The sequence below is a fragment of the Pipistrellus kuhlii genome, unplaced genomic scaffold (genome assembly GCF_014108245.1).
Source record: "Pipistrellus kuhlii isolate mPipKuh1 unplaced genomic scaffold, mPipKuh1.p scaffold_m20_p_1, whole genome shotgun sequence".
In the NCBI taxonomy this organism is placed as follows: domain Eukaryota; kingdom Metazoa; phylum Chordata; class Mammalia; order Chiroptera; family Vespertilionidae; genus Pipistrellus; species Pipistrellus kuhlii.
This window is the reverse complement of record NW_023425404.1, coordinates 139,934,872-139,948,941: the sequence shown is the minus strand read 5'-3', so window position 1 is coordinate 139,948,941 and position 14,070 is coordinate 139,934,872. Positions and strand designations below refer to the sequence as shown.

The 14,070-nt window shown below is 42.6% G+C and overlaps 1 protein-coding gene and 1 long non-coding RNA gene across 3 annotated transcripts in view; one reads left to right on the top strand and one right to left on the bottom strand.

Annotated features, from left to right (window-relative positions):
• UNC5C (unc-5 netrin receptor C) overlaps positions 1 to 10,148 on the bottom strand; it is a 370,938-nt gene extending 360,790 nt beyond the window's left edge. For both annotated transcript variants that reach the window (XM_045570659.1, XM_045570666.1), the window contains exon 1: positions 9,679 to 10,148. In XM_045570659.1, the coding sequence (XP_045426615.1) occupies positions 9,679 to 9,802 (124 nt within the window). In that variant the 5' untranslated portion in view covers positions 9,803 to 10,148. The remainder of the gene's footprint in view (positions 1 to 9,678) is intronic.
• Positions 10,149 to 11,745: 1,597 nt separating this feature from the next.
• Positions 11,746 to 12,397, top strand: LOC123651089. Its single transcript, XR_006739569.1, has 2 exons — positions 11,746 to 11,871; positions 12,258 to 12,397. It is a non-coding gene; the product is annotated as an uncharacterized LOC123651089 (long non-coding RNA).
• Positions 12,398 to 14,070: the final 1,673 nt, after the last annotated feature.

The following is a 14,070-nucleotide window of genomic DNA, read 5'->3' as shown; positions in this document are numbered from 1 at the left end:
AGAGAAAGATTTTTGGCAACATTTTTAAAAGTATACAATAGTAGTTAAAGCTCCACTTAAAATCTTTACCTGGACAAAGAATGTGATTCAATTTCTGATGTAAGAGTGAGAGTTAAGCTCTGACCGGTTCGGCTCAGTGGATAGAGTGTCGGCCTGCAGACTGAGGGGTCCCAGGTTCGATTCTGGTAAAGGGCATGTACCTTGGTTGCGGGCACATCCCCAGTAAGGGATGTGCAGGAGTCAGCTGATTGATGTTTCTCTCTCATCAATGTTTCTAACTCTCTATCCCTCTCCTTTCCTTTTTCTAAAAAAAAAAACACAATAAAATATATTAAAAAAGAAAGAAAGAAAAGAGTAAGACTTAAGATGCAATGCTGATATTGTTACTAATGACAACTAAAGGCCAGGTGCACAAAATTTGTCATGGGGAAGAGTTGTCCCTCAGCTCAGCCTGCACCTCTATAATATGGGACCCCTTGGTGGGATTGGGCCTAAATGGGCAGTAGGACATCCCTCTTGAATCCAGGACTCCTGGCTCCCAACCGTTTACCTGCCTGCCTGCCTCCCTAACTGCTTCTGCCTGCCAACCAGATCACCCCTAACCACTCTCCTGCCAGCCGGTCAATGCCTAACTGCTCCCATGCTGGCCCAATTGTCCCTAACTGTCCTCCCCTGCAGGCCTAGTCATCCCCAACAGCCCTCCCCTGCTGGCCTGGTTACCCCTACCTTCCTTCCCTTGCTGGTTTGGTTGCCCTTAACTGCCCTCCCTTGCCAGCCTGATTGTCCTTAACTGTCCTCCCCTGCCAGCCTAGTCAGCTCTAACAGCCCTCTCCTGCAGGCCTGGTCACTCCTGTCTTCCCCTGAAGTCCTGGTAAGCCCCAACTGCCTTCTCCTGCAGGCCTGGTCCCTCCCAACTGCCCTCCCCTGCTGGCCTGATTGCCCACAACTGCCCTCCCCTGCTAGCCATCTTGTGGCAGCCATCTTGTGTCCACATGGAGGCAGCTATCTTTGACAACATGGGGGTGACCATCTTGTGTGTTAGAGTGATGGTCATTTGCATATTGACCATATAGGATGTTTAACAGAGCAGTTCAGAAATTGGCAATGCATTCTATTATGACAACTAAATGATTACTTATATATTCCAGAAGAATATACTCTAAGTTACTCTATATCAGCATACCTCTGATTTAAGTCTAGATTTCTCAAATAAGCACATCGTGCTAAATAGGTTTAAGTATAATTCAAATGTAACTTTCTTCAAATATATCCTTTTATATACTGTCTTTTGCTCTGTTAATTGAGATAGGTGCAGATGAAGACTCTATTTAGATAAAAGTTTCATGTCAGAAAGCCTGTTGGACAATATTATGATGAAATACTGGTTTTAGGTTTCTCTTCCAGATAGCACAAATAAATGGGTTGAACATGCCTATTTTTTTCTCAGCTTCTGAGTGCAGTTACTGAAATGGGCTTCTTGTTTCCACCAAGCTACATACTGTGTTGGTGATGGCCATTGGTGGCTGGGAAGGAAATGTCTTAGGTTCCTTGCATCCTTGGGTTTGGTCCATAACACATTTTATAGCTTACACTTTTTCATTATCTTATGGAGATCCGGAAGAAAGAAGGAAAATTGCTAAAGAAAATGACAGGCAATATAATTATTGTTTTATTTAGAAGAACTTTTAGATTGTTACTTGCTAAACCTGTGTACTTCAACTGGTGGCTGTGATATGCATATTTGGCAAACTTTTTAGTCAATGGAAGATAAAACATATCATTTTCCCTTTATCAAAAGCTAAATTCAAATGTCAACAAATTTCATACAAACATAATTTTTAAAGTGAAATTGCCATTATTGACTACAGCTTCCCAATCACAAAGTTTTTATTGTGATAGTAATTTTTTGTTTGTTTATTTGTTTGTTTTTGGTTTGGTCTGGATTAGAGATAATACAGGTCTCTGACAAACACTTTTAATAAAACAACAGAACTTCTGTTATTGACTACCACTTTTAGTTTCTGTAAAAGGTAGAGGATATTCTTTCACCTAGATCTTAAAAGGATTTTTTAGGTTCTTGAAATTTCAAAAAGATATTAGAATTATATAAAATATCAAGTCAAATATAAGTTACAAATTTGTGAATTCATAGAGAATAGAATGGTTTCTTTAACTTTAATCTTAAACATGAATGCATTTCACTATGCCTATAATTACAAGTGAATATTATTATGCCACATGCCCTATCATATTGTACTAAACTTCTACTGTCTAATAGAGTATACATTATAAATTAATTTAAAATTATTAATTTTTTATAAAAATTATATACTTTTTACTACTCTTTTATACGTTATATTATTATAAACATCAATTTTCTTGAATTTTTAAAGAAAACACCTGCATTGCCATTCATGGGCATACATGCCCTTATAATTGGGCTGCAAGTACTAACCTTTTTTATTGCGAAAAAAAAAAATGTTCATATACAAGTTCTTCTTTTGAACAAAAAAAGAGAGCAGACAATAAATTATTGTTGAGTTCAGGCAATCCATGATTAAATAATCAATTAAGACATTGACTAAAACTCCTAAATGTTAGCATTCATCAATAAACTTGTTAAATGTGCTAAGGGAGTTTCTGTGTTTAACATCCTTAGTTTGAAGAGGAGATAATACATGTTCATCTACCTAAGGCATTTTATGGCTCTCATAATTGCTGAGAAATGAAACTAGCCACAAGATCTAAATGACAATGATTAATGAAGGTTAAAAACTCCCTATCCTCACAACATTTCTAAATAAATAAGACTGGTAAGTCTGGAGTTCAATCTGATTAATCAATATCATCTGTTAGCATGATTCTATTGAGCCCTTTTATTTAAAATAAGAACTCTAACAGGCACATCAATATAATGAAGTCTCACCTGGCTCCCGTCACTCTCCCATTGCCCTTCTACATTGGCAATAAGATATGGTTGGTTATTTAATTAAAAGAGGCTATTCCCCAATGATTGGAGTTTTCAGATGTTAGACTTCACTTCTGCCACACCAAGCACTTTTGAATCACTGCTTAGGGCTAATAAAGGCATACTGACATAAGGGCAAATATCTGCATATTTGGCACTTTCAAAGCTATAGTTTGCTTTTTAAATTATGACTTCAATTTAATTAATGTTGAAATTGTTTTAACACTATCAGCTCCATGTAGGAAGCAAAGTAAGTTTTAAGTTACTGTAAAATTTAGATACATTTTTCTGTGTATTTCAAAACCTCATATAGAATCCTAAGGGAGCAACTTTCTAGGGGCAGGGATGTCCAAATTAATAACCATATTAAACTTCAACTCAAAACTTTTTTTTTAATTTCTCAAATATAGAACAATACTTTCCAACATTTAGCTTATAAAGAATACAAATATTTGCAATGTACTATGTTTTGGGTTTTCATAAAAAGGAAGAAATTCTGAGAGTTCTAATCAATTAGAATAAAAAAAACTTACTAGCTCTGATCCTAATAGCGTATAGTTATTACTATAAATTTGTTTTATTTAAAACTCTAAATTGGAGATGACAAATATTTAAAATAAGAGAAACTGTAAGTTATTCAATTTTTTGGATTTCTTTTTAAGAACTAGGATAAAGGAGATAGAATTGCAACAGTGCTCAAGCCAAACTTATTCCACTTCAAAAAAAAGTTACATAACATAAAGCACCAAGTTTCTGTGAGCTGTATTTCAAATATCCTTGAACTACGTGACACTGGGGCAATATTCAAGGCTTTAGATTCATGTACCTTCTTATACAAATACATAAGCAATTATAAATCCAAATAAAATATGAAGTCCAAGAAGAGTCCATGCATGGCTTTAAGAAGTTATGGTTTAAAAGAGAGAATGAGAAAGATCAGGCTCTGTAAGAGCACATCAAGCAATCAGACATTAAGAACAGAATGAAAATAATGTAGGATAAAGATTTATCCCAATATAAAAAAGAAACTAAGAAATATCTTGTTTTATCATAAAAGTTGGGCTAAAAAAATTTGCCCCAAACGTGAGAAATTAGCAGCAACCACTAACCAAATAGAAGTAATTAAATGTGAAACATTAAAAAAAATGCTATCTAGATCATTCATGTTATTCTAAATTATGATACTAAAACTTTCTATTGTAAATATAATCTTAATATATAAAAGACCTGGTGAATATGCTTTGCCTTCAAATCAATCTAATTTTCTATATATTTCTTTGTGTTGTTATAACATGTATTTAATTATATTCTTCAGACTGTACACCTGTATCCATCTTTTTTTTTTTTTTAAGAAAACCTACTGAAATTTTGTAAAGGGCTGTTTTTCCCAAACCCTATCTGAAAACATGAGACTTGATATATGTTTTCTTTTAATAAAGGTGTTTATTTATGTATGGAAGTCTTTTTTCCCCCTCAATATTTATAGTAAAGAAAGTAAGTCAAGAGTGGAATGTGTAGCCAGGACCTAACTGGCAGAGATTTGACATGGCATTTTTATTTATTTATTTTTAAATATATTTTATTGAGTTTTTACAGAGCGGAGGGGAGAGGGATAGAGAGTTAGAAACATCCATGTGAGAAACATCCATCAGCTGCCTCCTGCACACCTCCTACTGGGGATGTGCCCTTAACCTGGGTACATGCCCTTGACCAGAATTGAACCTGGGACCCTTCAGTTGGCAGACCGACACTCTATCTACTGAGCCAAACCTGCTAGGGCTTGACCTGGTGTTTTTAGAACTGGCATTGGGTTAATTTTTTGAGAGAAAACAGAAAGGAAGAAATGGGACTATGGAAGGAGAGAGCTTCCACATGATGTTCAAGGAACCATGCACTGGCCAGGAGTTCGCAGGGATACACTTGGGAGCATCTCCTCAGAGGGCTCGAAGTGCTGCTTTTGGGGACACAGCATCTACAGCCATCCCACTCTGAGTTCAAAATCATTGACCTTCAATTTCTTCAACTTCTAGATTTCTTTGCTAATGGTTTACATGGTTGGAAGACAAAGAATATTGCTGTAAATACTTTGCATATATTAATTCATTCGATCCGAATATGACTTGTAATGATCCTCATTTTCTATCAGAGGACACTGAGGCACAGGGACACTAAGTAGCTCATTCACTGTCAAACACTGAGGCAGAGTGGGGCTAAGATCTTGAGAAGGTAGTAATTGCTAAGATAAAAGGCAGAATGGTGTGCCACTAACTCTCTTTAGCTTGTGCCTCCCCCAAACAAAACTAAACATATATTTAATCTAAGGAAGATTTGATTTAAGATAGTGCAATGCAAACTTTCCACCAAACTGCCACCCTCAAGTTCCTCTGTGTAGAAATTTTAGAATCCCCACCACCATTCCCTAGCCTGACCTAAGTTCACTCTCATTGGATGCTTGAATCCAGAAGGTATTACACCTGTGCCCACGGTTATATTTCAGAATGTGAATTTCCACTATATGCTTATATACCTGTCTTTCTGAAAGGATGAAAAACTATCCCGTTCTACTCTGCATCCCTAAAAAACGGCACACAATCTGGGACATGATGAGTGCGCAATATTTGTTTGTTAAGAACTTGACTTTGAAAACCACCACTACCCAAATGAGCTGGTAAGTTTTTTTTATTTGTGAAGAAACGTGACCAGGTTCGTTTTTAACTGCCTCAAATACAAAGTCAGGCTGAAAAAGATGTAGGCTGAAATCTAGAATCAGAAGGCAATAGTGCTGCTGGCTTAGTCCCTGCCCCACACTTCCCCCTTTATCTCTAGAAAGTGGCTGCAGCCTGTAACATTCATGTTTCTTCTGCCAGGGACTCCCTCTGCTGCTCCAGCAAAGCCATGACCTAAATCAGAAAAGTGCTAGACACAGTTAAGGATGAACAGACCACACTCTAGCTGTTCTGTCCACACTAATTGGGAACTTAGCACACATTGAAGAACAGTTATTTTTTTAAGTGTCAACAATAATTATAAATAAGCCAAGACGTTTGCCTAGTAGAGGTCATGCCTCATTCATGTGCATGTCCCTAGGGGTTGCTTTAAAAAGATCAGTATGGATTCTGATCAGGACTGCACAGGGATATGTTAGAGGACCCTCTCCTGTTGAACTAGGAATCCCCAATATCCAGAACACAAAAGACCAAGGAGTCAATAAATGTGACCGATCTAATGATTCCTACTCTTTGCAAGTACTTGAGAAGTTTGTACTCTGAAACCTTTTAAGCATTCCCTAAGTGAGAATGCGTGACCTTATTTGTCTACACAAAGGTAAGCTACCCTAATTTCCTTTACTGCAAATTCCCAAATGTGAATTAATGAATTTACTCTGCTCCTAAAATGGAAAATATAAGGTATAATTGTAATAAAATTCAAGATTGTGTTTATGTCACTTGTACCATACCAATATGTATACGTATATGCACAAAAGCAAGTTTTACTCTGTCATGGGAAGTATATTACTTGTTTATCGAAAACATTATAAATCAGTTTGTGACAGTAGGGCATTATCCTAATATGATTAGAATCTTCAGTAATTTTCTGTCCTGAGTTTGGTGGTGTTAACACTCGAAACACTAGTTGGTGCTAGATAAGCAGAATTTCAATGCTGTAGAGTCCAGAAATAAAATGCATTTATGAAACAGGACACTCATTCTGAGGCACACCATTCAAACACACACACACACACACACACACACACACACACACTTTTCCTACTAAAATCTTTCATTCTTGAAAGTCAGAAACACCACAAATTCCCTAGAGCTAGGAGTTCCCAGCATTCCTGAATGAAACAATTAGGGCATAGCCTGAGAGGAGAAAGTTGTTGCCTAAAGCCTAGAGAAGGTCCCAAGGACCTGTTTAAAATGACTGCTTGTCTTTCTTTAAAGCACAGTTACAAAACACAGTACACTCACAAATAACACTCACTGTGCTTTTTCATCTTAAACATCTGTTGTTTTCTTGGCTCTCTCTGAAGAGACACATTTCCTAAAACTTTTAATTTGCCAGTACTTCTCTAACGACAGAATAAAAACCTCATCCACATTGTAAAATGCTTAAATTAACTTTCTCATCATAACTGCATATGTACTGTCATTCATAAAATAGTTCATTCTGATCCATAAATCCCCAGCACATGGAAATCATACTTCCAGGGAACAGCAGCATCTTGTGTTTCGCTAGCATGTAGTCCACCAAGAGGAGAAAGGACAAGAAATTAGGAGGAAAAGGAGAACTGACCGCAAGACCATGATAAAAGTCCGATTCTGGGAAGGCATTGTCATGGTGCTTTGACAGTAAGCAGGCCTGGGGGATGGAGCAGAGTGGTGGTGATAGCAGCTGATAATAGCTGCCAGTAGAGTTTGGCACTTTCTAAGTGTCTGATACCTAACAGACAAGGCAGGAGGAGCTGGTATCAGGGAACATGGATGGTGATAAAGATAAAAGAGGTGAAATCATGTCTTTCGAAGATCACAAGATTCAAACACTAATAGTTTATGCACCAGGAACTGAAAAAAAAAAAGCGAAATAAACTAAACGGAGGAGACCAGTACTGAAATACACACATCCAACAGAAAACATTTTACTTTTCCACTTAAGATCTGAAGAGCAGGTTCAGTTCTCAATCTCTGGCTCTTCTGGTCTATAAGAAGAAGAACAGCACGAGTGGCAAATGTTGTTCATCCTGGGCATCTTTTATTTTCATCTCTTCTTTCTTCTTTCAATAGTAATCCATTTACAATCTCCAGTTTATCTTTATCGATCCCTTTTCCTATGCAGTGTTTTTTAATTTGGCTGTAGTAAGCTCTGGGCAGGGATGTCAGATCTCCTGTTTGACATTCTTGGGGACTTTAACTTGTCCTTTCTCCAAATAGTTCTCTCACTGTCCTGGTCCCTCTCCCAGCCCTCAACCCAGGAAGCTGTGCCCCCAATAACAACAGGCGAATTCAGCAGGGAATCATGCAGTTGATTCCACAACTGGTCATCAGGTTGCCCACTTAAACTTTCAAACAGCCCCCCTAAGCCCGCTTTGGCTGCCACCCTGAGAACTTCTTAAACCGTTTCAAGAAACCTATAAGTTCATAGGCGTCTCCATGGAGATTCCTTTGTGAAATGGACAGATGAGCTCCGGAAGTATGCACAGGAAAACCAGGGCAGAACCTCTCGGGGCGGGAGGCATCTGGCAAGGAGGAGAGGATTTATAAGCTTGGCCACTTAAGGCTGCAGCAGGAAAATTTACTCCAGGAGTAGCTATGGCTAATTCACAAAGCCTTGCTCGTCACTTACCCGGATACCCGGACCTCTACAGCCTCAGCTCAGCACTGCCCTGGACTTCCCATGCCCTGGCCCCCAGCGCCCTCTCAGATCACAGTGATTGCTGTCTCTCTGGACCCCCCAGAGTGTCTGAGCAGCCGGTTAGGCTATCACTGCACCTTCTCTGCTCCCTAATGTTTGAAGATCTGTAACTGAGAGGATGGGATGCCTGCGTTATCTCCAATGCTGCACAAGCTTCCTCCATTCCCACCCCCAACCTCACCCCCACTACAGGGAAAAGCTGAGCTGCCTCTTCAGAGCCAGCGACCATCAGAGAACTTAAGTCAAAAAGACCAGGTTGGCGCTTTGGTTGACCAGGAGGCCGGGAGCCCAGGTGACAGGAGAGAAACCGCGGAGGGCTGCAGCGTGGGCTCTTTCCTCTCCGCCTCCCTTCCACTCCGCTTCCTGGGCTCAGAAGGCTGGCAACTGCCGCTGCCAATGCCAACTCCAGGGCAAGGAGGGAGCTAGGTGATCGCCCCCCTCCCTCTCCTCCTCCCTGCCCACCGCCAACTCCCCTCCGCTGCTCTCCCAAGGGTGCCCAAGGCCCCGGACATTTATTTGAAAGCTCAGATGCCTTAAATTAAAATGTCAGAGTTATAAACCGGCCGGTTTCCCCGGGGACTTTCGGGTTTGGTTGGAGCGAGCAGTCTGTCTCCCCAGAGCTCACAGGTTCTAAGTTTCTCCGTGGCCAGCTGGGAGGGAGACACCTCGGAGAGGCTGTGGGTGCGGAGGCGCGCACCCCGGGCCTGCAGCGGGCTGGGTCAAGCGGGCCCAGGGGGTGGGGGTAGCGGTAGGGTTGGGGTTACGTGTCTCCACTCAGACCTGAGCAGCAGCCCAGGGGCACCAGCTGTGAGTCCTCAGCCTTAATGGACACGTTTCCTTAGCTGAGTGCCTTTCCGCGCCAGGAATGCTCAGAGACTCACCCAAGACCCTGCAACCCCAGACGTGGCCCAGCGCGGGGAGCCTCCGCGCATCGGGGCGCGCCTATGCACGTACACCGCACACACCGAGAGTGTCCACACCTCTCGTGCACAATATTCAACAACGTGTGCATGGGGGGCAGGAAGTGCCAAAGACACCCCAGGCGCCCGCGTGCCAGGCGGCAGATGCATGTCCACACCCCGCGGGTCCCCGCTCCATCCGTGCCCATCTCGGAAGACAGATTACACATAATCACCAAAGCTTCTGGGCTAGTTGGGAAAGCGGGGTTTTAAGTGACTTCAATGAGCCTCGTGGAGCGCACCGGAGGCTCCTTAAGGAGAACTGGGGAGGGGGAGAGAGAGACGGAGGGAAGGAAGAAGCCAAGAGAGGTGGCCTAGGAGCGCGGCGAACCCCCTTACCTTGGGCGGCCGAGCCCGTGCCGCTGGCGCTGAGCAGTGCCAGGGCAGGCAGCACCAGCATGGGCAGCACGTATCCCAGTCCCAGTCCGCAGCGGGCCGCTGTCGCCCGCAGACTTCTCCTCATCGTCGACCGAGGTGGGCAGGGGGGAGCCACACCGACCGACGCGCGAAACAACCGCGGAAAGCCCCTCCGGGGGCAGCAGCAGCCGGGTCCGTGCCCCGCGCAGCAGTCCGGAGAAGAAATGATGATCACCAAGCGGCGCACTCCACTTTCTCCAAGGGCAAGGGCCAAGGGGGGTGGCCGGAGACGCCGAGGAGGAGTTGGGAGGACCCTCTTGCCCGGCGCCTTCTAACGGGAGGCTCAGCGAACGGCTGCTCTGCCCCCTCCGGGAAGTCGGGGAGACGCGGGGCGGCTCCTCGGCGGGCGCTCCTCCCCAGCAGCAGCCGCAGCTCCTCCGCGCGCTCAGCCCCGACTGACTGCTCTCTCGGTCCCCTCGCCCGCGCCCAACACTCTCAGGCACCGGCGGGCGAGGGGAGGGGAAGGGGGAGGAGGAAGAGAGAACGGGGAGGAGGGGGGATTGGAGAGAGAGAGAGAGAGAGTTGGGCGCAGTGAGGCGCTCCGCTCTCCAATCTCAGCGTTCTCACGGCGCTCGGAGACAACCCGATTGCAGGCTGTGAGGCCAGGGAGGGTCACCTCCCGGTGCGGGGCGCCTGGCTGCTCCGAGATGTTCCCGAGGAGGCAAGGAGGGCACAGCCCAACTCGGCTGGGGGGTAAGCGGCGCGGGAGCGCGCCCGGCCTTCTTATGTAAGCTGCTAGGGCTGCGGGGGGGATGCTCGCCGGGTGCGGGAGGTGGAGACGGGCTGTCGGTTTCCCTCGGAAGCCGGGGCGGGAGAGACCCGCGGGAAGAGGCGGCCACGGAGACCGGGAGCGCGCCTGCCCCCCGCGGGGCGCCAGGCCGGACCCCGGGAGCAGAACGGCGCGCCCCAAGCCACTTAGCCGCGTCTCATGGAGCCCGGCCCACCGCCCGCCAGTTTCGCCACGGAGCCAGCAAAGCCTGAGCCAGACTCCCTCCCGGGGCCTGGACTCGGTCTACCACTTCCAGTCTGGAGATTGATGAAGCCGGGCTCCGGCTGGAGCTGAAGTCCTGCTTGGCGGGGAAGAAGGCAGGAAGCTTTTGCAGTGCCCCCGACCAGACCGGCTGCAATATGGGGATGGTGTGCTCCACTTAGACTGCTTTCTGCTCTAGGCGCCTATAACCTCTCTGTAGTGGAATAGAAACTAAAAGCTCCAGGAAAACGAATGCTTTACCAGAGCTTTATCTGCCTGCATCTTGGCGAGATGATACTGATGAAGGGAGAAACTCCCAGAAACAATGTACAGGATTTGTAGGGACCCACTTAAAAGTGGTGGTGGAACCCATGACATGTTTTCCAAACTCTAAATGGTGTGGGTAAGGACTCAAACTGCTATGAATTTTTACCCCTCCACCTCCCCCCTTTTCTTTTTCTAGGGAAGAATTGGCTGGGCAGCTAAGCAAGAATGTAAGATGGGTGGATAAAATAAGGAAGGCTAGACAAAAGGAAAGTGATTGCTTTTTTTCTAAAGGTTAATACACACTTGCACAACTAACATTCTGGGAAGAAGAAAACCACTTCCCCAAATTAGCACATTTTTTAAAGCTAATAATAAATAATGTATCAGGAGAGCTTAAGCTCTTCGGGTGCCAAGAAGGCAATGGGTAAATACACAGTGAGGAAGGAAGCTTTCTGTCTAATCTTGGCTGTGCTCATAACTCGCTCTGTCATTCTGGACAAGTCAGGTAAACTGCATGCCTCGGTTTCTTCATCTGTGAAGTATTTTATGAGATGGCTTCATAGTTCTTTTCAATTCTAATATTCCAGGATGCTGCCTGCCAACCTCCATCTAAACCTCAACTCAATAAAACATGTCTTGGATGAGTCTGCTAGATCTGAACAGATCGTCCTCTGTGAAGACATTGACAGATCTAGCCATTTCCCATTTCTATGCTAAAACCTCTTTACTCTCTGTAGCTTCCCCATACCAAGGGATCATGACATTTTGGTAAGAGTGTAGTTGCTAGTACCAGGCTGGGTTAATTTTTAGCATATCTTGTTCCTAATTGACAGCTATTGAACAATAAAGCTAAGTACCTCAGTTTCCTAATCTGTAAGGTAAGTCTGGTAGCAATAACTACCATATGGTTTTGTAAGAGATAAATGAGTTAAATGTATGCTAAGTGTCTAACACATAAAATGGTTAGCTGCTGTTCTCACCATCGACAAAGATTCCCATCAGCTGCATGCAGCAATGATGAATATGTTCATATCTGTGCTCTCCAAAATGGTAGTCACTTGACACACGTGGCTACTGAGCACTTGCTGTATGACTAGTGTGGTTGGGAATTTTAATTTTATGCAATTAATTTTAATTTAAGTAGCCACATGGCTAGTGACCACCATGGTGGGCAGTGCATTTAGGCCACTCATAACCTGTCATTAATTTTGAGGATGACATCACCAGAGAGGATTATAATTATATTCCATATTTGTCTTTACAGTTTTTCCAAGGACAGCAGTAGTAAGGAAGAAACCCCCACATTTATCACTATCATATTAACACTATCTAAAAGTTGTTTGATTGTTTGCTTACAATTCAAATGCCTATCTCTCCTAATTAGAATTAAACTGTTTTTAAGGCCGAGATCTTGTCTTGCTCATAATTTCATCCCCAGATCCTAACATAGAGCCCAGTATATAGTTGGTGTTCAATTAATATCAGTTGATAAAATGTCAAAAAGGCTCAATAGGAAAGAACCCTCAAAGTCTAGTTAGTTAAACAAAATTAAATTGTCAATAATCCTGTTTGGGGCATTGAAGTGCTCAATGAAAGATACTGCATGAAAATAATCCTTTAAAAGAAAAGTAAAAGAGAAGAAGAGGAGAAGTAGTTCAACAGTGACACTCAGCTGCAAGGGGGCCAGAGAATGGTCAATAGAGATGAAGTGGAAAAGGGAGGGGGAGGGTGACAGCACCAGGACTAGGACAGGAAAAGGACCAGCAAATACAATAGATCAGCTTTGCCAAGCAGTTGAGTTTCCTATAATCAATGGTCACTCATAAAACTTTCCTTGACACATCCTCCCGTGATTTCTTTTTCCTTTTTTCTCTTCTTCATGAAAGATATAACGCAGTGTTGCTTAGACTTCTGAGTGTAGAATTGCTAACTAGCTTCACTTAGATCTGGGTTAAATTGCTTAAAGAGACCTTCTCTGATCAACTACCTTAAATAGCACTCACCTCCCTTGCTCAATTGTATTCATCTGGTCTGATTTTCCATCCAACACACCTACATATAGCTGTAGGCAGACATATGTGTAAACATGTGTCTATGAATATGTATGTACTCTCCCATAGTATGCTTCTCAAGGAGAGGGATTTTTTCCTAGTCATTTCACTACTCTATCCCCAGAACCTAGAAAACTGCCTGGCACATAATAGATGGTCAATAAACATTTATTCAATATTTATTCAAGTAGAAGAATGAAAGCCAATAGATTGAAAAACTGATTTAAATCATTTAATAAGAGTTATTTTACCACCACCCCCCAGACAAACTTTTAAATTATGAATATGTTTTTCTAGTTGTTGAATAAAATCAAAATTTGGGTAAATGTTTACCAAAAATGAATTTAATTATTAATTTTTCAGGGTTGGAAAGCTGTAGGTGCTTAAGGTACAGACATGAAATTTATCTTGCTCTGGAAAAAAAATTTTTAAAGCTTAATTTTAATCCATGTACCAGGGCTTTCTTTTTCTTGGCTGCAGTGAGTGGAGAATTAACTCTGGGATAATAAATCCCAGTGACAGGTGCTAATGGGAATTAAGCATGCAAATCCCTGCATATCCCTCCAGTAATCGACACTAAAAAAATTATGCTATTTAGCATGTAGGCTGCTTACTTATGATATTATTTACCCTAAACCAGTATGGAAAAAGTTTCCAGCTTAAGATTTAAGAAATAAAAAGAAATAGAAAATATATCTTAATTATAGAATATTTTTATTTTATTTTATCACTCTCATGTTTGATTTCACACTTTTTGTATTTTATATATTTTTAAAAGGAATCATCATAGCAGGAAGTGTAGAAGGAGGATATTTGTGAATATGAATAAGATGGTGATGAAGAAACTCTTATCCAAACTAGGGGTTGGAGGTAAAATTACTGATAGACATCAACTAAGGAGAGCCAGATGGTCTTGGGTCAATTGGTTCAATCCCCCTTCTCTGCCTCAGTCCCCAGAAGGGAATTTGGCCTGCCATAAACCTATACACTCTGGGGCTTTATGCTTTATATTAATTGTTTTAGACA